The sequence below is a fragment of the Misgurnus anguillicaudatus genome, chromosome 16, assembly GCF_027580225.2.
Source record: "Misgurnus anguillicaudatus chromosome 16, ASM2758022v2, whole genome shotgun sequence".
Lineage (NCBI taxonomy): Eukaryota > Metazoa > Chordata > Actinopteri > Cypriniformes > Cobitidae > Misgurnus > Misgurnus anguillicaudatus.
This window is the reverse complement of record NC_073352.2, coordinates 34,820,683-34,843,344: the sequence shown is the minus strand read 5'-3', so window position 1 is coordinate 34,843,344 and position 22,662 is coordinate 34,820,683. Positions and strand designations below refer to the sequence as shown.

The window sequence follows — 22,662 nt, the reverse complement described above, 5'->3', positions numbered from 1 at the left end:
CGTTTCAATCTTTTAGTTTAAAAAATAGTATAGACAGATCTTCAAAGTGAAGGTCACTTTGAATGGCCAAGGACAGCCCAAGAAACCATATATGACTGAGACGTAAAGCAACCAATCACGTGTCGAATTGTGCTGCATCGTGTTAAGGGGCATGGACATGTCTCCACAATAACAAACACATATTTTTAGGGTTTTTGCGGCGAACATTAATATTTACATAGGCGACCCATGCAGGGAAATTGAGTCGGAATGAGATTTAAATTTTGATATTCTTTATTAACAAAAACCTTAAAATGATCTGACAAAAAATCAGCAAAGTCTAACAAAGTCTCTTTATTTTGCTCTAACTCAAAATTAGACCCTGCACATTCCCATTAATTTTGCCAGCACGGGTCACATTTATTCATTTAGCCGATGCTGTTATTCAACATCTAAGATTTTGTTAGGAGTTTTTTTAAACAAAGTGTAAAGTTAGTGGTAAGTTAAGTGAATGCAGAACAAGGTTGTGGTGGTCTCAGTAGATCAGATAAAGGCTGACTGAAACGGGAACATCCACTGCCAGGTTTTGTAAGACGCAATGTGAGTGACATAAAGCAGGAATGATAGAGAATTAAGTTTAAGCTTGTGTGTGTGTTCAGGAGTCTGGAAAACTGATCTGCAGTCTGTTCAGAATGCAGTTTGAGTACTCTTCTTATCTGAACTTATCAGGTATGAGGCCAGGCAAAGAGTTGTGTGTGTGTGTGTGTGTGTGTGTGCGTGCGTGTGTGCACATGTGGTTTGTAGTGAGGATGATGAGGTTTGCACTGGAGTGAAGCAAATGTGTGTGTAGTGAAGTGAAGGACAGCTGAGGTGAGAGCAAAGTCTGTGTGAATTTGGCATGAAGAAGAAAATCTCCTGCTCATTACCCATATGACAGAAACACAGAGAACGAAAGAGACAGAAACTCCCTTCTCGTCTCCTCTCGTCTTGCTGTTTACATGAGTAGCTGCCTTCTAATTGAGTATGACACAACAATTAATGCTCTTCAATCTAAATTTAAGTTTATGTCCTCACCAGGCTATAATGGGACATTTTCAGCTTTTGGTTTTTATTTAGTAAAATTTTATATCACCTGCTTATCATGTATATTAAAGTCGCAATGAAATTGAAATGAAAAACTATATATATATTTTTTTAATATTGTGGTATTATTAACAGATGATTTATCTGTGAGCTTCATTATTTTTTTAAAATTTGTGTGTGCTCAGAATCTTTAATCAGAAATGCAAATCTCCTCCCCTCCTCAAAACGATCTCTCTTCACTTCCGGTCATAAATGGGCAGGTGGGCGGGGTCCAGGAGAATATCGCAGTGATTAGCAATTAGCAACAACTTCCAAACTTCAAACAATCCAATCAGATCTCGATAGACAAATTCAAATCCAGCCCTGCCTTATTTCATCTCAAAAGCCGTTTCATTCGGATATATGTCACCACGGGGAAAATACGGCAATCGCTACTTCCGTTTCATGGCGACTTTAAACATATAACATTAATGAGAAAAGAATCGGTAGATTCAAATGTTTGTAGATTCTGACGCACTTTGAAGATTCTGTAGATTGCCGTTAATGGATACTAGTTATTACACTGTAAAAAATACTTTGCTGCCTTAAAATTTTTTGTTGAATCAACTTACTTTTATTTATCTTGACTAGAGATGAGTTGTTATAACTACAGGTGAGTTGTTATAACTTATAAAATTAAGTTGAATTTTCTCAACTCATCTGCGTAGACATGACTTGTAAATCTGAGTTGATTTACCAAAAATTTTAAAGGCAGCAAAGTATTTTTTACAGTGTATACTTACAAAGTTTGAAATATGGTTATTTTAAGGATGCACAATATTTATCTGCCAATATGAGTAAAATGGCGTAACTTTTATTGATCTGATAAATAATTGAAATCTGATAAAGTATGTTTGCTGGTAAAGACTGATTTATCTGCTTTCCGAGGGGAAGTGACTTAAGGGCGATTTATAGTCGTGTGTAGGTTCTACGTCGTAGCTACGGCGTAGGCTATCCGTAGCCTGTGTGTAGCTCTGCGTAGCCTGACGCGCACCTCACAAAATTTCTAACAGCGCGTCAGATCTACGCGGACCGCAAGCGCTGTGATTGGTCCACCAGAACCCCTCCCGTCAGGTAAAAAAACCTGCGTCATAGGTATTTCCGTTTCAGATGGTGAAAACAAAGATGAGCCAAGTTGAGGAGTGATTTAACTCAAACTGCAACATAAGTCGCTGTTTATTTACTTCCATCATTGCTGGTGTTCTCAAATCATACACAACAAGTTGCTATTTCTTCTTCGTTTGTGGGTTAACTTGTCAAGCTTCTTCTTCTCTGACGGTCGCACTGCTACTGTGGTTACACGCGTGGATACTGCCTACCAGGGGTTTCCGCGTGTGTTTGCACGTCGATTGGGAGGACGATACAAAAATATAAATGAAAACCGACGCGGAACCTACGCCGTCGCGGCTACGCCGTAGGACCTACGCACGACTATAAATCACCCTTTAAGGGGAAGCTTAAACTGTCGCAGGGGAGGAAAATGCTTTTGCTACGTTTTAATACAACCAATCTTATATCTCACTTGAGAGGCCGTCATCACGGCAAAGATGTATTAAAAGAATATGAAGAAGCCACGGCAGCAGCAGCTAAAGTTAGTGCGATACATAAAACACAAAGCGTCAATGTATGTACCCATTCAGCCAGCATTTGAATATGCTAAAAAGTTTTCCAGACAGGGAAAAAGCTAAAGCTATAAACAACAAAGAGATCGATTTTTTTGGGACATCTGATGTTAGTCAGTATGCTTAACTTAACCTCTCAGTGAATGGATAAAAATGTTATTATGAATTTTTTTGGTATCAGTATCTGTATGGGAATCAGCCATTAGGAGGACTTAATTATTGGTTATCAGTATTGGTAAATTTTTCTCCTATCGTGCATCATATTACAATATCTAATTGATTACCCTCAGAAGGCCTTAATTGACCCACTGGAGCCGTGTGAATTACTTCTGTGAAGGATGGATGCAACTTTTTGGGTCTTCAAAGTCCGTAGCACCATTTACTTTCATTATGAAGCTTGAAAGAGCAAGAATATTTTTTAATATAACTCGGTTTTTGTTTGAAAGATGATAGTCATATACATCTCAGATGTCTTGGATAGTTTTCATTTTCCAAAGAACTGTCCTTTTAATGAATGAAAAGGTAGCTAAGAGTTTTAATGAGGATGCACCGATACAAAATTTCTGTGCCAATATAGATATTCAATTACTTTGATATCTACTGATACTGATAGATAAAAATGTAGCTTTATATTAATCATTTCAATTCTGTGGTCATTGTCACCCTATTCAAAATAATCACACAACATGAATATTGATGCATTTTTTTCTACCCCTTTGGATTGCCAGGATATAATCTGCCTTTTTAAACAATCAGATAGTGGTAAAAATGCTTTTATCTGCTTATATATCACTGCATCCCTATCTAGATAGCCAGCACACAGAACTAAAGTGAGAGAGAGAGAGAGAGAGAGAGAGAGAGAGTGACATGAAGGAAAGACTAAAGAAGAGGAGGTACGACAGCATGGAAGAAAAGGATGTAAAGGAGAAAAAGCGCAATGACAAAGACGAAGTGAGAAGTTTCATCTCTATGCTGGTGACCCTAAGCGTCTGTCTGAACTCCATCTATCTGCTATGAGACACGTCTAGAAGAATACTAATGCATCCGACTCACACGCACCTGTGTGCACGCATAAATGTGAATTTCAGGGTCGGTTCAGAAATAAGCGTGAGGGCATGTACGATTGTCACGGATTACTTTAGAAAGTGTGTATGTGTGAAAAATATGAGTTTATCTCTGTAGCCCTTTTTCAAAACCTTGCGAACTTTTCACTTAGATGGCATTATAAGGCGATGCGCTTATGTTGCAATAAAAGAAGGAGAGGATTCTGGGTAATAAAAGAGAGGAACATTCATGACCACTTTCACTGCATATGCGGGACAGAATAGTCATGACCTGTCAGTAAGTTAAAAATTGGTTTAACTTAATAAAGTAAGTTACCTGGTTGCCTTAAAATTAAGTTAACTCAACTTAAAAATATTAGCTACCTCAAAAAAAAAATTGTTTCAACTAATATTTTTAAGTTGAATTAACTCAAAATTGAATGGCAACCAGGTAACCAACAAACCACTTCAAATACACCTGAGCCGCTCTGTGCCGGACCACAGCTCCTCTAAGCAAATGTTTACTCAGTGGGCACTAGCCGTAAGTTAACTCCTCTTGAATGAATACTAAGCAATGTTCATCCAATTAGATTCTTCAAACAAATGCAGGGATAGCAGAGAAATGAGAAAGCTGTGTTGTGTCAGAATTAAGTCGGATAATACACGAGAGGGGTCAGCTCGGGACGATAACAGACCTGTCAATCTGACAACACGAGGAAATGGATTCTGTGAAAGAGAAGATAATTACTTTATTTGTGCAATCGCTCTGAAGTCTAAAGTTCAGCTGAACTGTCTTTCTGCTTTATGAAGTTTGTCTATTAAACCCTTTCATAAGACGGGAGATAATGTGTTCAAATTACAGCGCTTTTGTGTGAATCGGCGTAATTAAAAGACACCAAATAATCCTTGACACTGGAATGGTGCGTATCAAAGCGTCTTTCTCTTAAATACAAATGCAAACAAAGGGCTCTGTGATATTAAGATGAAGGTATTTCATGAACTCTATGATTTCATTATTTCACATAGTCCAAAAAATATCTACATTCTCATTAGTACTGTAAGTCAACATATTTAATAATATTAGTATGTACAAATTTGTATAGTTGAAATGACTTTAACCCTTTTTGTGAGGATTTTGATGGAGCGGTCAATTTGACCCTAATTATATTTAATGCAATTAACTAAATATCACATTATGAAAAACAAGAAGGAATTAGATATGAACAGGACCATTTTAGTATCAGTATTTCTCACACATTAACACATTATATTATAAAGTATAATTTTTATAAATGCATTAAACACAAATAACAGAAAGAAAGTAGAAAAGATACTGTTTTATCATTTAACATTTGTTTTTTTCCTTTTTATGTTTAAAACATCCTAAATAAACAATTTAATATTGCTGTGAAATTAAATTAAGCTTTCTTTTCCTGAAAAGGATAATCTTTGTTCTTGAGGCTCATTGAACAAATTAAAGAAATCACTGTTTACTTGATGTGAACACGCTTTCTACCTTCTTGATTTTTGGTGCTTGTTTTGTGGGGTGCAGCTGGCATCACCTGTATTCACCTCTGGATTTTCTGGGGATCTGAATTCATCTGTTTTATATAGTATTTCATATACATTTAAAATAAAAATGATAGTTCACTTTTACTTTTCTGTGTCTAAGAAAGTCAAATTGACCCGCAAACATTTTAAAATCGTAAAAAAACATTAATTGTGCAAACTATCGGTGTATCCTCACTTTGCATGCATGTTCATGGCCCTGAATGAAAAAAAGTGACAAAATGTCTGGAAGAAAAAGATAAATTAAGTAGTATTTCATATACATTGTAAATAGAAATGCAGGACTGTAATGATTAATCTTGCAAATGCGCGTTTTCTCAATCAGGGCACATCCCAAAGCCAGGGGGCACTCTCGTGCAAAAACTGCCTTTGTGCCACAGAAGAAGTAGCATTACAACAACACCAATATAGCAACATATACTGAAGACTAGAGCCGTTTCTCAATACCAAGTACGCCAAACTCGGACTTGTGTCCTTCGTAGTTCAAACTTGCAAGTTCAGACTCGGAAGAACGAACTCCTGACGCAAAATGCATTCTGGGAAACTTCGCTGTCATAAGTCCACACAAGTCTCCTCTGATGCATCCTCGATAAAATGGGCGGATCAAGAACACATCCGGGGATTTTATGTGAACTTGGGCTTGATGCGAACTTTGAATTGGAACAGTACTTGGGCCGCAACTGATTACGCTTCACAAGTCCACAAGAACGCAAGTACAGACAAGAACGCATATTGAAAAACGGCTTAGGTGTGTACTGATAAATGCTCCTCAATGAATTATGGTGAAATGCCGCTACATCCAAAATCCAGAGGGCACTCTCGTGCAGAAACTCAATATGCACCGCAGAAGAAGAACCATTACACACACAGCTCCAGGAAATGGCTTAAGAGTATAATTATATCGCAGTTCTTCAAACATTTTCAGGTATTTTCATGATAATAAAGAATATTTATAATAATTGTGTTTGACGAGTGTTGCTTTTTCAAATGCATGTTATAAACGACTCAAACTAACAGTGATTTCAGATCAATAAGAACTTCCTGATCAAAAGTCATAGTACATGAAATAGATGTGAATAATATCGGCTGTGCAAGAATAGTTATCAGCCACGTATTATTAGTGTATATCCGCATTTATCGTCACATCCCTACCACAGAAATATTTAACTTGGGTCTGTACAGTTGCCTTGGATAAAAATGTGGGTCAAATTGACCCGCGAACATCAAAATCGTTACAAAATTATTTGCATACACTTATGCAAAAACATATCAGTGTATCCTAACTTTGCATGCATTTTCAAGGCCATAAATGAAAAAAGTAATACCATTTTAAGAATAAGATCACACGTTAACTGGTTTTTCCGACCACTTTAAAATCAAACCAGGTAAAATTGACCAGGAACATAATAAAAGGGTTAAATAAATAATGCAGGACACTTAACCAAGACCAGATGAAGCTGTTAATCTTTTACAGGTTCCAGCTGTGGTAGATGCTGTAAAAACATAAATCTTCAGATCAATGGTTGTTTAAAGCTCTACTTTTCTTCTTTTATAACAGATCTAGTCGGAAGGAAAAACAGGAGAAGTTTTCTTTTAGAGATAATACTGCCGTCTCCCGAAGGATCTCTCCCAGACGAGTAATGAAATATTAATCACTGCAAACTATAACAATGATATGAGCTGTACACAGTAACACGGATATAACTGGAATATAAAGATCAAAGCATTTTTTTAAAAGCAAACCAAATCGAATAAAAGCTCTTCAGTCAATAATCTGAATCAATATGTTATTTTTGATCAAGCTGAAGTAAGACACACAAATGCACATATACTGTACACAAAAGCTCTTAAAAAAAATCGAAAGCATTAGCAAATAAATATCTATTGCAGAACAGATTAGAACAAAGATCTTCAACCTTTTTCAGGTCAAGGCCCCTTAATGGATGGAGAGGAGGAGGAGGGACCCTACATGTATCAAATTATAAGTGGATTTACATACTTTGTTATGATTATTAGATTACAAAGCTATTAAAATAATCATTTTTGGTTTACACCAGTCACATATTCTTTACATGACATTTTAAATTTATTGTATAGATTTTAATGTGGAAAATTAATTTTAATCAAGTTTACATTTTTATTATTAGCCTATTAGTGCATTTTGCCAAAACTCATTTTGAATTCACCTGGTAATACCACCCGTGACCCCAAGGGTCCCTGGACCCTGTTAAAGACCCATGGATTAAATTTATCTTATGCATTTAGCACTACACTATTGTCTAATCAAAATGAAATCTCAAATTCATTGGGACTCGCGAAGAGAAGGTTTAAATAATATCAAATCTGACACTTACGAGGTTAAATGACATTTATAAAGGAGGCAGATGTCTGTAGGCATTAGGAAGCCCACTAGATTTTGGAACAGAGTACCTAAAACGAAATAAAATTTTCTCAGATGGTAACTGCATTAAAATACACTTGAAGCTCTGTGCTTGCTTGATGTGTTTGATGAATTTCATTACAGCACACAGAATTAACCGCTTCATATATACTGTAGATAAGATAGCGGCATCAAACGCAAATAAAACTCTTTCTGTAACCTGACCAGACCGATCCAGATGCCCATCTTACCTATACGAATACACAGTTTTTATTTATTATGGCTGAAATGAATGATTCATCAGAGCTGGTTGAAGGGCATGTGAAAGAGAAACAGAGATCTTGTGTGCACCGAAGGCTTTTAGATGTGTACGACAGGTGACGCACTTTAGAGACGGGACCTATTGATCCATGATATCATTAGAGAAGAAACATCAATATCAAGTATGCAAGGACAGTCAGAATGTGTGCTTTGTGTAAGACGACTCAATACGCACTTCAGATCCAAAAAGCACCATTAAAGGGCACCTACGAAGCAAAATCTACTTTGTTTTTTTTTTGGCAGCGTGTGAACACAAGCAACCTACAATAAAAAATCCACCTAGTCCTTTAATAATTCCTGTTCAACAAAAGCAGTCTTATTAGACATGGCCTATTGATTCTGCCCACAATGTGATGTCACACTGATAAGCCCCGCCCACGGCCACTGACTGACAATAGTAAGATACTTTTGTCTTAAAATCAGATTTACTTTAACAAAGCACTAACTATCTGTTTTGGTAAGTGAGTGAGGAGCTGTAGCTCATTTGCATTTAATGGTAAACATACAAAAACAGAAAGTTTTGCTCCTTTGCATTTGGTTGGCTTCTTTTTATAGTACATACGGGAAAACTTTAGTTATAATCATATTCAAGTAGTTCAGAAAAATGCTTTGATGTTGAGTACATTTTTGACTTGCATAAGCTACTGAAGTTCAGTTGCCAAATGAAAGCGGTTTGCTACAGAAAAGCAAATTCTAGCTGTTTTTCTGTCACTCATGAGTGTCTTGTTGTGAGATCATGCTGATATCTGATTGGTTGACCGGTTGGGTTCTGGCTAATGGGGTAAAATAACGCCTGGCCCGAGCGGTGCTGGTACCAGCCAAACCATCTGCATGCCAGTATCGCACCCCTGAGATGTGTGTGTGGATGTTCCAGATTCACACATCAGAGGAAAGTTAATCGCCTGGAGTGAAGTGTGTTTAGACGTTGCTGAGCTTTTGGCAAATAACCCGTTCACAACTTTTTAGGATAGATTTACATACACATATATTATGCAGAAAAGAGAAAGCGGTAACCATTTATTTTAAGACTTTTAATGAACTGCGCTGTTTGCCAGTCCTGTGGTGACAAATTAACTTTTTGTTAAAGCGCCGAAATGATTATGAAAATGCCAACTAATTACAATGCTTAACCGAAGGGAGAAATAAACTCGAGCAATTAGACCTTTTTCATAAAAACAATGAATTCATTAACTTAAATGTCTACAGGAACTTTGAACATTGTGAATATAAGCCCAGTAAAGTAATAGTCTAAAGTTCTGCGCACAGATGTTGCACCAAACAAACAGATGCATTGAGATTCAAAGCTGGTCAAAAATAAAGCTAATTTCTTTAGTAAGGATAGTTGAGAGATAAAAACTGGACTTATAAATATTTCTATACATTTATATGACAACTCATTGTTTCCTCACCTGTTCAGCCAGTGTCCGAAATCTGGCAGGTGCGCCCACTGCACCCCGGTCTGATTCAGTGACCTCAGCAGACGACAGCAGGTCAGGGTCAGCAGTGGAGTCGCCAGCGCCAACCACTTCTCTGACCCCGCGCTGATCCCCAGCTCCGGGAAGAAAGAGGAAGGAGAGGAAAATGTTTCCTCAGCAGTGGAGGGAAGCAGAGGACCCTCCTCCTCTTCCTCACCTCTATGTCTCCGTTCTCTGAAGTACTTCCTGCAGACATCCTGGAAGACTGCCAGGCACAAAGTGTTGAGCAGGAAGTACCAGGTCTGATGTTCCTCCTCAATGAAACTACTGGAACCCAAACTGAGGGTGTGACCCACAGTACCCACCAGCAACAAAGCGTCCAACTCTGAGAGAGTCCAATCTGAACCCTAAAAAAGAGAGAAAGAGAGAGAGAGGGGTCATATGCTAGCTCTTAATTAGATCTGCATTGATGCATTATCAGAAAAAAATTAAAAATATAATTTATTCTGTCTTATAAATAAGTATAAACAACATTTTTACCATTTTGATGCTTCATTTTTACTAAACTTTTTGCAATGCATTCTGGGATTGGCTTGTGATGCAATCCCAAAATGCATTGCAATCTTTCCTAATCTTTGTAAGTTTCTTTGGATAAACCCGTCTGCTAAATGCCTAAATGCAAATGTGATGCAATGCATTCTGGGATGTGCATGTGATGTCACCCAAAATGAGGTAACTTATCATTTCTTTTGGAGTAACTTTCAGAGTAACCAACTAGTTTCTCAATGCACTAGCCAGCTTGCTACAGAGCGACTGTCTCACCACAACAAACAATCATCAAACATCGATTCTTCTTTCAGGCCTTTCAGTCAAATGTCTCAAGCACACTAACTTTTGTGTGAACATCCCTTTAACACAACATCACATGATACGACAGTCTTCAAATAGAAACAGAAATCAATAGAAGCTGTGATGGTCAGATGATGGTCAGATGTGAAGGCAGTGAGGAGAAAACTGGAGTGAGAGGTGAAGCGGTGGGAGTTGAAAAGGACAAAAACAACAAAGGGAAGAAACATCAGACGCGATGTGACAGTAAAACGATAGTGACCTGTGTCCAACACACCGTATAACAACTACACACAACGCTTTGACACACACAGAGGTGAGCGAGAGTGTTTTGAATGACTCCAACAGTGGCTACTGGGAACACAGCAGTATTGACTCAGAAGACAAGTGCTAACAGCTGACACACACACACACTTAGACACACTTATCTGCGCCATTATGGTAAGACTATCCACCTTATTTTAAACGCCTCAAGTAAGTGAGGTATTTCTCTTTTTTGTGCAAAACATCTGTTTCAATTGCCAGCCGGTAGAAAACAATATTGTGGGAACATGCACAAAATATGATTAAAAACCATTATGGTAAATATTTACTACACTTGCCATGTGAAGCCCAGTGGGAGGATGAAATGAAGAAATGGCCCCATATATCATATGAAGATATATTGAATTATATTTTTGTATTGTTGATGGGTCTTTAAAGGTGCAGTGTGTAACTTTTAAAAGGATCTAATGACAGAAATGCCGCATTATATGTAAGGAATAATTGATGATGGGCCGTTGAATTATTAGAAAAATAATGCACACCCGAGATGGTGATGCACCTCAGGTGTGCATTATTTTTCAATAATTCAACGGCCCGAAAGAGTGAGAAAGATTGTGTGAATGAGGCAAACTTTTTGCGTCACCAAACAGCGCTGTTATTGCAAACTTGTCTGTCATGTTGTTTTTGTTAGTCCGTTATTATGGTGCATTTACACCAACCGCGCTAGAGGCGTGAAGCGCGAGTGATTTCAATGTTAAGTCAATGTGGAGACACGTTGACGCGCGTCAGGAGGTCCCGCGGCGCGGAATAGGCGTTCGGCGCGGAGCGGAAGACGCGTTTCCACCTCATTCGCGCGTGAAGCTCGCGCGAAAGGCGCGAATTGAGCGTTGTGCGCGGTACGCGCGAATTGTGCTTTTGTGCATTTTGCGGTTCACGCGAATTTGCGGCTGACGCCCGAGTTGAAAAATTTGAACTTTGGCGGAATTTCGCGCCGCGTTAACCAATCAGGAGCCTGCCTGCTGCTGTGGTGGCAGCCCCGCCCAGAGTCACTCATTCAAGCAGTCACTCGGAGCTATATGACACAAGTTCTTATTTCTATAGGATACAGGAATAAAAAGGACCTCGCTTTGAAGAGTGTCAGTAAGGACTTTGGGCAACCTGGTAAGTTGTAATACACACTTTACTTTTGAGTTAGGTTACGTTTATCGACCCGCGCCGTTTATTTTCCCCCTATAGTAAGGTTACCCAATACAAACTGGTAACTCAACATCATGCACAATCCACATCAGTCATCTTGCAAACAGACACTCGCACAGCAGTTGCCCCTACCACAAGAAGCGGAGTTTGCCTCGGACGCGCGTCAAATGCTTGCTTTTTCCGCGCGTCTACTCCGCTCTACACGCGCGAATGCATTCAAAGTGTTCAAGCTGCAAACTAGGCGTGGTAGACGCGATTTTGACGCCCAAAACGCGTTTGGTGTAAACCCTGCATTACAGTTAACTATGCGAAGTGATATGGAACTGTAATGCGATGAAGAGAGCTGCCTGGAACTACGTTCGCCGTCCATTTCCCAGAAAATAATTGCACACCTCAGAACGTTCATCAGCCAATCAGATTCAAGCATTCAACGGACCCGTAGTATAAATATAACTATACAATCAGTAGTGTATAACTACATAATGAACTTTATTGTTTTTATTTCCTTTAGAATGCCATGTTTCTACAGTAACCCTAAACAAACAAACTGCTCTACCGAGAGCGTTTTGTCATTACTGTATTTTGTCTCATATGACAACATGTTTGTCCTGTAACGGCTACCGTAGCTTCTCTATGTGAAGGGTGGACTGGGCCATTAGATGCAATTCACAATATTACAGCTAGATGCCGCTAAAATCTATACCGGGGTGCCCAACCCTGCTCCTGGAGGGCTACTGTCCTGCAGACTTCAGTTCCAACCCAGCTCCAACACACCTGTCTTTAATTATCAAGCAACCCTGAACACCTTGATTAGCTGCTTCAGCTGTGTTTGATTGGGGTTGGGGCTGGGGTCTGCAGGACGGTAGCCCTCCAGGAACAGGGCTGGGCATCCCTGATCTACACAATGCACCTTTAATGTGCAACACAGAGCGCAAGCACAGAGACATACCAGTACTCGCACAGTGGGAATGTCAGTCGAGTGTTTGTACATGAAATAGATTAAGAATTTATGTTTTTGACATTTTTAGGCGTATGTTTCTATTATTTTCTATGGTTATCAAGCTTATAACGTTAATGCGGCGCTTCGTCCTGACAGTCAGCAACAGTTTCCTTCTCATTCAAGAGATTAACCAAACTATAATCAAGATTACAATTACATTTACATTTATTCAGTTTTGTTTTTGTTTTTATGCAAAATATTATTACATTGCTTTTTATGCAATAGAGGGAGACATGATCAGTTAATTAGGAAATTGGTGCTTTTTAATTTAAAACAACACACAAATACATGCAAACACATATTTTTGTACAAATACAACAGCAGAAAAAATATATTATTTATTATAATATTATATACATATTATATATATTATAAATATTTTTATCAGCAAAATAATAAAGCAATAAGCCCCAAGAAGCAATGAGTTACCAGTGCATTTTATAACAGCTAAGGGGCTTTGTTAGTCACGAAGCGAAGTGGAGTGCCTAAAACCCCCTTAGCTGTTATAAAATGCACTGTAACCCCACTGCTTTGCTGAGCTTATTGCTTTTATAAAACGGTTACTTCATATGCATAGAAGGATTTCATAAAATAAAACACAAATAAGTTGTAATTAGTACAAATATTACTCTCTCGCCAAACAAAGTAGTTCCTCAGAATCAAGTGTGGCTGAAACAGAGCGCAGTTCCCAACCAACACAGACGCAGCAAAGACACAATGAAAATATGATTTAAGACTGTGTTGTGTTTCTTTTCATAAATCAGTACGCAGCAACAGTGGCGCAGTAATACTTATGTAATGCGGTGTAAACCGTGGGGTTACTGGGGTATTTTATCACGGCTTAGAACGTGTTTCAACCAATCAGAATGAAGAACGAGAATGGGATGTTTTATAATAGTTGTTTTTCAACAATTGTTGTATTTACGGTTCACTAGGAGTGTTTATGAAAGGTTTTACTGGATGGTTGTGTGGATACAGATCATGGGTGAGTGTGGGCCACATTCACATTCAGTTCTGGTGCTTGGACTAGCCAGTCAACATGGCACACTCATGTCACTCGCAATATGACTACCATTAGCTTTAGGGAAGTCTTGCACAAAAGAGCTGAAAGATGGCGGTGCCCAGATTAACGTCAAAAATAAGGTGGATATCATGCATTGATGTTTATAAGTGATATATAAACAATTAACTTTTAATCAAAAAACGCTGGGCAATTTCTTAAAAAAATAAAAAAATAACTGTGAGCAAAACATTCACAGCATACACAAATATTGATTATTTAATTTATTATTTGATTTATTCTGTACTATAATGTGTATAATCAAATTTTCACCATTTTACTAAGCCTTTTGCAATGCATTTTGGGAATGGCTTGTGATGCAATCCTAGAATGCATTGCAATCGCCTCCTAACCTTTGTAAGCTGCTTTTGATAAAAGCATCTGCTAAATTTCTAAATATAAATGTGATGCAATGCATTTTGGGATGTGCATGTGATATCGCCCAAAATGAAATAGTAATGTCAAAAATAAGGTGGATATCATGCATTGATATTTATGAGTGATATATAAACAGTTAACTTAGAAAATCAAAAAACCGCTGGGCAATTTCTTTAGGGTTATAGAAAGGTTTTGGCAAATGATCAGTTAAGATGAGTTGAAGTCTAATTGTACCTTATTATTGTCTTAAAAGACATTCCCACTGTGCATGACCTTACTGTGGATGATTTATCAATGCATGTAATTGGACAGAACAAAAATATTCACTTTCATAATCTTTTACAACATGCAATAAGTTTTCCTCGTGTGAAATTACTTTTCTTTTCTGGTGATGTAACCAAGGCCATAAGAGCGAGGAATATAATGTTAGCCAACTAGATTTTTATATTTTCTGAATAACACTGTGTGTGAGTGATGGCAGTCTCTGTGATTTTCTGGTAATGGCTCTGGTTTGTTTGTCTGTGTAAGTCACTGAATTTTTTTCAACTGATTCATCATTTGTCAGGTGAAAATTGAAAATCGGATCGCTCAGAAAAGTAACATCACACCTCTTCCGAACAAACCACATGACCTGGAGGATCATGTATGCATGAAGCACAAACGTGTGGTCAAGCTTTTAAAAAACATATAACTGAACCCGATGCTGCAATAATATTATCATAGCCAAACATGTCACAATCCTATTAAATCCTAATTAATGAAATAAAACGCTAAACATCCTGTTTTACTCAAAAAATGACACATTACAAAAAATAATGAGACAAAAAAGTCATGATATTAAACTTTTTTTTCATTTTCACCAAACAATACTGTAAATGGTACAATGCATCAAATAATGCAATGCATATAGTAGGTCGCTTTGTGTGTGTGTGTGTGTGTGTGTGTGTGTGTGTGTGTGTGTGTGTGTGTGTGTGTGTGTGTGTGTGTGTGTCTTTGGTAATGATAGACCATGTGCAGCCTTGATCGAGCACGTGCAGCCTTGATGCATGTTACCACAGGGATCAGACACATCTCACTACTGTGACAAGGCCTTGCTGCGGCAACCAACAGTTGCCATTCATCACCCAGTGGGTGACCCTGGGTCGAAGTCAGCCGTTTGGAAAATGGATTATGTAAGCAACTTCTGTTTATGTAAACACAGTTTAGGATAAAAAATGGTCTCACTTTTCATTCTTTTGTAAACTCTCTTTCCTTTTTGCTTTAGTCCCATCAAAGTGAACATTTGGAACCAGAAGAGTTTGACCCAAAAGAGGCTAAAAACCTGAGATTGTTTGTACTGCGAGCTCAGATCTTTACAGGAGGGAGTGCAGAGCAGAACGAAGACGTTTACTAATCTATATGCTAATGCCGAAACACAGAGAAAATCCCTTTGACGACAAGATGTGTGTGTGTGTCCTCTGACTATCATCTGATGTGGACCTCAACAGGCTGTTCTTTAAAGAGCTTTACACAAAAACCTTCATTTAGTTTTCCTCACTGGCCATTAGAATTAAGCAGGCTTGAGCTTATACATGAACCTTTAGTCAGTATGAAACTGCATCATTCCTCAAGGTAATATATACACAACCATACACAGAACGACATTTAATGTAATGCTTGGTACAACTTAACCCCACAGTTTTATGGAGGACGATAAATGACTTAAGTGTATATAAATAAATAAATGAATAAATACATAAATGTAGAAATACAGAAATAAATAAATGAATAAATACATAAATGCAGAAATAAATTATTAATTAATTAAATGCATAAATAAATAAATGTATAAATATAGAAATAAATGTAATGGTGCAAAAATAATAAAAATAAATAAATAATTAAAATGTAATTCTTTTGACAAAACAATATATTTATTTATTTATGCCTGCATTTAATTTATTATTTATTTCTGTATTTCTACATTTATTTATTTATCTATTTCTGCATTTAATTCATTATTTATTTCTGTATTTCTAAACTTTTTTATTTATTTATTTATTCATGCATTTAGTTCATTATTTATTTCTATATTTCTACATTTATTTATTTCTGCATTTAATTCATTATTTATTTCTGTATTTCTACATTTATTTATTTCTGCATTTATGTATTTATTTCTGTATTTCGACATTTATTCATTTATGTATTTATTTATATACACTTATGTCATTTATCGTCCTCAATACTGAATAGGAATAAAAATGTAACTAAACTATTTAACTGGAAGAAGTCTATAAATTAATGATTAATATAATTAAGGGACTTTTTACATGTCAGTGCATTCAACCAAAAACAGGAAACTTTGATGGATTGTTGCATAAAAGAAACAAATACAACACCATTACACCAGTCAGTTAAGGGTTAATTGGTTGATCTGAAGGTGTATGTCTAAATGTCAAAATTAGTTTTGTACTATGTATAAAAATATAATTGTGCTTAAATTTTTATTTACAACATTATTGCAATAGGTATATCTGTGTTAATCCATAGTTTTGGTGTTTTGCAGTTAGTAATTATTATTAAGAACACACATTAATAAAAAAACAGTCTGGACTATAAATTATATATACACTATATATTACTCATATTATGACTCTAACTGCACTATCCTAATAAACTGAATACGGTAGTATATTTTAAATGATTAAATGAGGAAAATTCTGTTAATATAGAATTTTCCTTTTTTAAACGTGCAAAAGAACAATTTATGAATCAACCTCTATTGTCAACCTATACTGAAAACTTTATAATTGGCAAACATTTTCTCTGCTCAATCCACACGAGACTGCAGCCAAATAAATTCACTCCTTAGTGTGAATGAATGATGCTGCAGATGACAGACGGCTGACACCACACAGAGTGATGCGACAGATCTGTCACTCACCTCATCATACAGACACTTCTGCTGCAGTGCATCTCTCTCTCTCTCTCTCTCTCTCTCTCTCTCTCTCTCTCTCTCTCTCTCTCTCTCTCACACTGTCAGCAGTTTGTTCCCGTGTGCCGCAGAAAGTGAGAGAGAAAGATCTTTCTTTCCTGTAAAGAGGTAATTAAGACAGAAATCCACTACTTTATTTCATTAACTCTGGCAGTGAAACTTTCCCAGTATCGGTGCAGAGAATAAATCAGGTATGTTTTATTAAGTAAAAGTTTATTAAGAGAGTCTCAGGAGCTACTGTATATTTAATGTGTGAGGACAATACTTAACTTTTCAAGACAGGTTGGGGTAATATTCCCTCCAAACTCAAAATAAAATGTGTTTGTTTCTTTGTTTAAATGACTGTATAAAGGTGAATAATTGTCATGACAATTATTCACATTTATAAAGCAAAAAATATTAATTGTTAAGTATATTATAGTATTATCACATTATCATTATAGTACGGTCAAAGGTTTATTTAATCTTTATGCTGATTTTTAATACAGTTTTTACATTAATGGGAATCCAAAGAGAATAATAAATTAATAAAAGCCTCCAGATGTCTGCCTGTAATCTATAGTAAATGTGCTTAACTGTCATAGAAATATAAATGCATTGATGTTTCTATAATACGCCTTAAATTCTTTATGCAATGCACATTTTCTTTTTTTTTTGAGTTCAGGGCTACAATCCTAGTTTTGCGCGATTTATCGCACAAGTAACAGAGACGTCCAAAAGGATGTGACATTTCTACTCCCATGATGCAACTGCAAGGTGATCTGATACTTTATCAGCGTATGAATCGGCAAGAAGGTCAAGCAATTATCAGACAACCTCTAGCTCCCCGAACACATAGACGATACTGCAGTGTTCACGAGACATCACAGATATCTACACAGCGGACAAAAGCCAGTGTTTCATATGGACATTCATCACAGAACACAGAAAACATGTTTCAGATTACTGTACTTCACTGATCTGAAGCATTAAGCTCAAAACAAAAGCTTGCTAAGCTACCGTACTAACTATTATAAAGAAAAATGATCCTCACAACTAAATATGTGCAACTTGCATTTTTGTTAAAGCCCCAACAGACCTTCATTTTAACAGTACGATTGTAAACACAATTAGTCCTTGTTTTCACAAACTGAGCAACAAGTCAAATTATTTTCTATGATATGATGGGCCTAAAGGCACAGTGGCGTACATGGACCTTGTTTTTCTAACAAAACACTGAACGGCAACAAACAACACAAGCATTACTAAAATTACTATCCTAGTAATTACTACATTAGCAGTGCAATAAAGGATTCAAACCCCAGGAAAACACATAGTGATTAAAAAATAATGTATACCTTGTAATGCAACCTAAGTCACTTTGGATAAAATGATGTACATGTAAACTATACATTATAACAAAATACAAAACCTGCTTGTTCTTACAGTATAAAATTTTTCCTTACCGTATATGCTAACTTTCCATTATGTATTGAGGACACTGCAATTTAGTGTAAAATGTTGCATTACATAGCAAACCTCTGGTGGTTCACAAGGGAATTGCTGAAGGTTCATGAAGGTTAAAATAATTTTACATTTAAAAAATCTAAATAAAACACTAACAAAATGTATAATTTATTTGTATAATGTGTGTCATGTGACCATTGCACAGCACTATAAATAAACATATGTGTTTTATGTACCAAAAAGGCGGTAACCAAAGCAATAACTAAGTAAATTACTACTGATAAAACAAATGAAAAATAAATGTTTTTAAAGTTAAACATCCAAATGCACCATTAAATTATTTGAAAATAATGTAATGGTTCTTCAGGTTAATAATTTAGCGTAAGGGGGTTCGGCTAACAAAAAGTAAAAAACCTTAAAATAAATCTTGCCTCTAACCACCTTTATCCTTTATATTTTTTTCAAAACATGGGATGGTTTCCCAAACAGGGATTATCTTAAACCAGGACTAGGCCTTAGTTTAATTGGAAATATAACTAGTTTTAAAAACATGCCTTACTACAAACATTACTGGCGTGCATTTTGAGGGAAAACAAAGGGCAGTGATGTATTTTAAGATATGTCAGTGCAAGTTGTTGGACAGCTCTTACATTTATTTCAGTCTAGGACAAGTCTAATCCCAGTCCAAAAAACTGCCCCTATATTTACTAAACTAAATAAAAGTTTTCCTATAAACACACGTTAGGATTAAAGTTATCACATTTTGCATGGTGGTTGTACAGCTACAGCTGGTCCATAATCAACAGCTAATGCCTGCGATGTAATCCATAAAGCTTAACTTGTACAGTGTAATGATGTTCACACTAAACCCACAACAGGATAAGACCTCAGAGTCAAGACCCATTTCAGCCGTTTGAAACCAAAACATATTTCTTAAAAACGTTTGAAACCATTAATATTTTCCGACCTCTTACCTTAGTAGGGGTCTTACTGCTGCTGTTGGGCATCCTCCTTGCTGCCATGGCAACCAGAGCACACATCAGGGCGGAGGAGAGGAGGATAGCGGTGAACACTAAGACCCAAGGTAGGCTGCAGAGGTAGCAGAGACCCCCGGCCGAGGTGCAGATCAGCACGTGCAGGGCGGCACCGAGCAGACACAGCAGGTAGAAGGGCAGCGAGAACAAAGACGCTGCCAACGGGACATCCACAATTGCATCTCTGCTCAACGCCTCCGGCATAGCCAACAGCAGCAGACCCAGAACCTGTGGGAAGAGAGAGAAGTCTATCAGGAGCTTTAAAACAACTGCTTCCATAAAACTTAACCCTTTATTTATTTTCATAATATATACAATATATAAGGAAAGGTCAGGAACATTACGGGAGCAAAAGATCTGTTTATCTTCTGCTAAATAATACTCTTCGCTTTACAGTATAAAAAGTGACATTGTAATGCAGCTAAATAACTGATTTCAGATTTTTCCCGTACCGTGAGATTTCTGATAAAAGATGGAAATTATAAAAGCAAAAACACTGCCGTGTCCTTGCCTCTGACTCAACGTACCAACCGTCAAACGCTAGCTTTGAAACTCTTTTCCGGTCCCCATTCATGGCTTTGTAATTGACGTTTCTTTATGGGACATTACTTTTTAGTCGGGGACGATGTTTGAAAGGTCACATGAGAAAGAAACTTCCAAACTTTTCTTTCAGAGCTTCAGCTCGGGGGTCAGAAAACGCCCTGTTAATATTTCACAGAGAAAAGACAGAGACTGTCGATCATCTGTGATAAAGGCTTTATGGGAAATCTCTTTAGCATAAAGAGAGGCCAGAATATTTAAAACCAGATCAAACATAGAGGAAATAAAATATAATAAGCAAACTCCCTTTCCTTTCCAACAACCAGCTAAAATTTTTGTTTTTCTCACCTCAACCTCCAAAATAAAATGGTAAAAATGACCCACTGTTTCTCAGTTAACTCGAGGGGTCCTTTGAGGAATCTCATCTTATCCAGATGGGAACGCCTGTGATTGTGCTGGTGCATTTTCTTCACAATTCATCATGTATTTTGACCTTCACCAAAAACTGTGACTAAAGCTAATTTTCCTGTTGTGCTGCCTGGTGCTCCGCCATTATGGATAAAAGGTTTTTTGCCAACTTTCTGGGTAACAGCAGAATTAAATCAATATGGAGTTGGGTTACAGGCTTCTCGGAAGGGCCACTGCAGGGTAATATCTCCATGAATCCCTCTCTTAAATATACACAAAATATGATCATAGACTATATCTATCAAGCTCAGCACTCACATCCAAACACAATCCTTAAAATCTGTAAAATAACCACTGCAGTGTACTCCATTGAAATGGATCTGTTCTGATATAGTCTTGACAGCAGGAATAAAACAATTTTCTTGTAAGTATGCAATTTTGGGCCAAATGGCTTACCTACACCCATCTCTGCATATAAAATAGAAAGATGAAAAGACTACAACATGCAAAAAAATTGCACACAAGGAATATTTTACAAAAGTTGTCCTTCAAGGTGCATGTGATGAAGCAAAACTGCTAATGCTAAGATCTGTAACCCAAACACGGTTTTACAATTTAATCACTTCTCCATTGTGAAAACTAAATGCTGCTCTACAAATTTTGGTTTACTTTGAAATTTAAACAAAAAAAACATCATGTGCTTCAGGTTTGCAGGTTTTGCAGGTTAAAAAAGTACTCCAGCCAAATATCAAAATTACCCCATTAATTACTCACCCTAAAGAAATCCGAAACACACATCTTTCAGATGACCACATTTGTAGTTATTTTAGTAAATGTCCTCGTTCTTCCAAGCTTTATAATGGTAGAAAACAGGGATTAGGGAACAACTTCTGACTTTAAACCCATAAAAGTGCATTCATCCTTCACAGAGGTAATCCACAAGGCTCCAATGGGTTAATAAAGGTCTTCTGCAGGTAATCCATGCGATTGAGTAAGAAAAATATCCATATATCAAATTGTAGAAACTGTAATGACTTTATAAACTATAATAACTAGCTTCTGGTAATGGCCATCTTGGACTCACAAGAGAATTTTAGCGTAGTGAGGGCTCGGTGCCATGAGTACAATGCGTAGGGACATAAATCCAAGGTGGGTTTTGTTACCGGAAGCTAGTTATTATAGTTTATAAAGTTTAAAATATTTTTCTTACAATATCGCATCGATTACCCGTAAAAGACCTTCATCAACTCCCTGGAGCCGTGTGGATTACTTCTGTGAAGGATGGATGCACCTTTTGGGGCTTAAAGTCAGTCGTTGTTCCCTGATCCCTGTTTTTTTTCCATTATGAGCTTGGAAGAGCAAGGACATTTACTAAAATAACTCTGAAAGATGATGGACATATGTATGACAATTTCATGCATTCTGACTTATTAACACAGTTTAAGAGTTGTAACTCTCATGCCGTAGGGATGCAGCGATTATAGATTTTGATGGTACGGTTATAGTCTGATAAATAATCACGGTTGTACGGTTATTACAGTTATTATGGACTCATTTATTTTACAACATTAAAGTAAAAAAAATCACATGAATAAATTTTTTAACAATTGCTAAATTCCTTTGTATTTTCAGTCTGTGTATTTTTTCTACAATTCTTGGACAAATGATAATAATAATAACCTAGCAGGCTTTGACTTAAACAGTATAGGTGCCTTTTGAAACCTGTAGGCTATCATTTTAATAATTTTTTGAATAAAAGTAATTTTATATTTGGACTAAATAAATGTATATTATTTTGATTTGTTTGAAGTATTAGTAAAAATGATACGAGCCTCTCAAAACGAATAATAACACAGGGTCATCCTGGACTGGGTACTGCGAGTCATTTTGGACTGGCAGCATTAACGTGTTAACTCATGCTATTAATTCATAAATCATTAACGCGTTAAAATAATTCAACGTTATTAAATGCAGTCAGACCACCAGGAGCCCCGCCCGGATTTGATCCGCGAGGAGGAGGTTTTTAATGCTGCACAGACCGATTGGAGTGTGGCTCTTTCA

At 36.8% G+C, this 22,662-nt stretch overlaps 1 protein-coding gene across 1 annotated transcript in view; it reads right to left on the bottom strand.

Moving 5' to 3' along the window:
* The window catches only part of pigg (phosphatidylinositol glycan anchor biosynthesis class G (EMM blood group)), a 106,397-nt gene that overhangs the window by 35,209 nt on the left and 48,526 nt on the right, over positions 1–22,662 (bottom strand). The window contains exons 8-9 of the mRNA XM_055178674.2: positions 19,594–19,881; positions 9,446–9,858 (exon numbers count right to left, since the gene is read on the bottom strand). Coding sequence (XP_055034649.2) covers positions 9,446–9,858; positions 19,594–19,881 — 701 coding nt within the window. The remainder of the gene's footprint in view (positions 1–9,445; positions 9,859–19,593; positions 19,882–22,662) is intronic.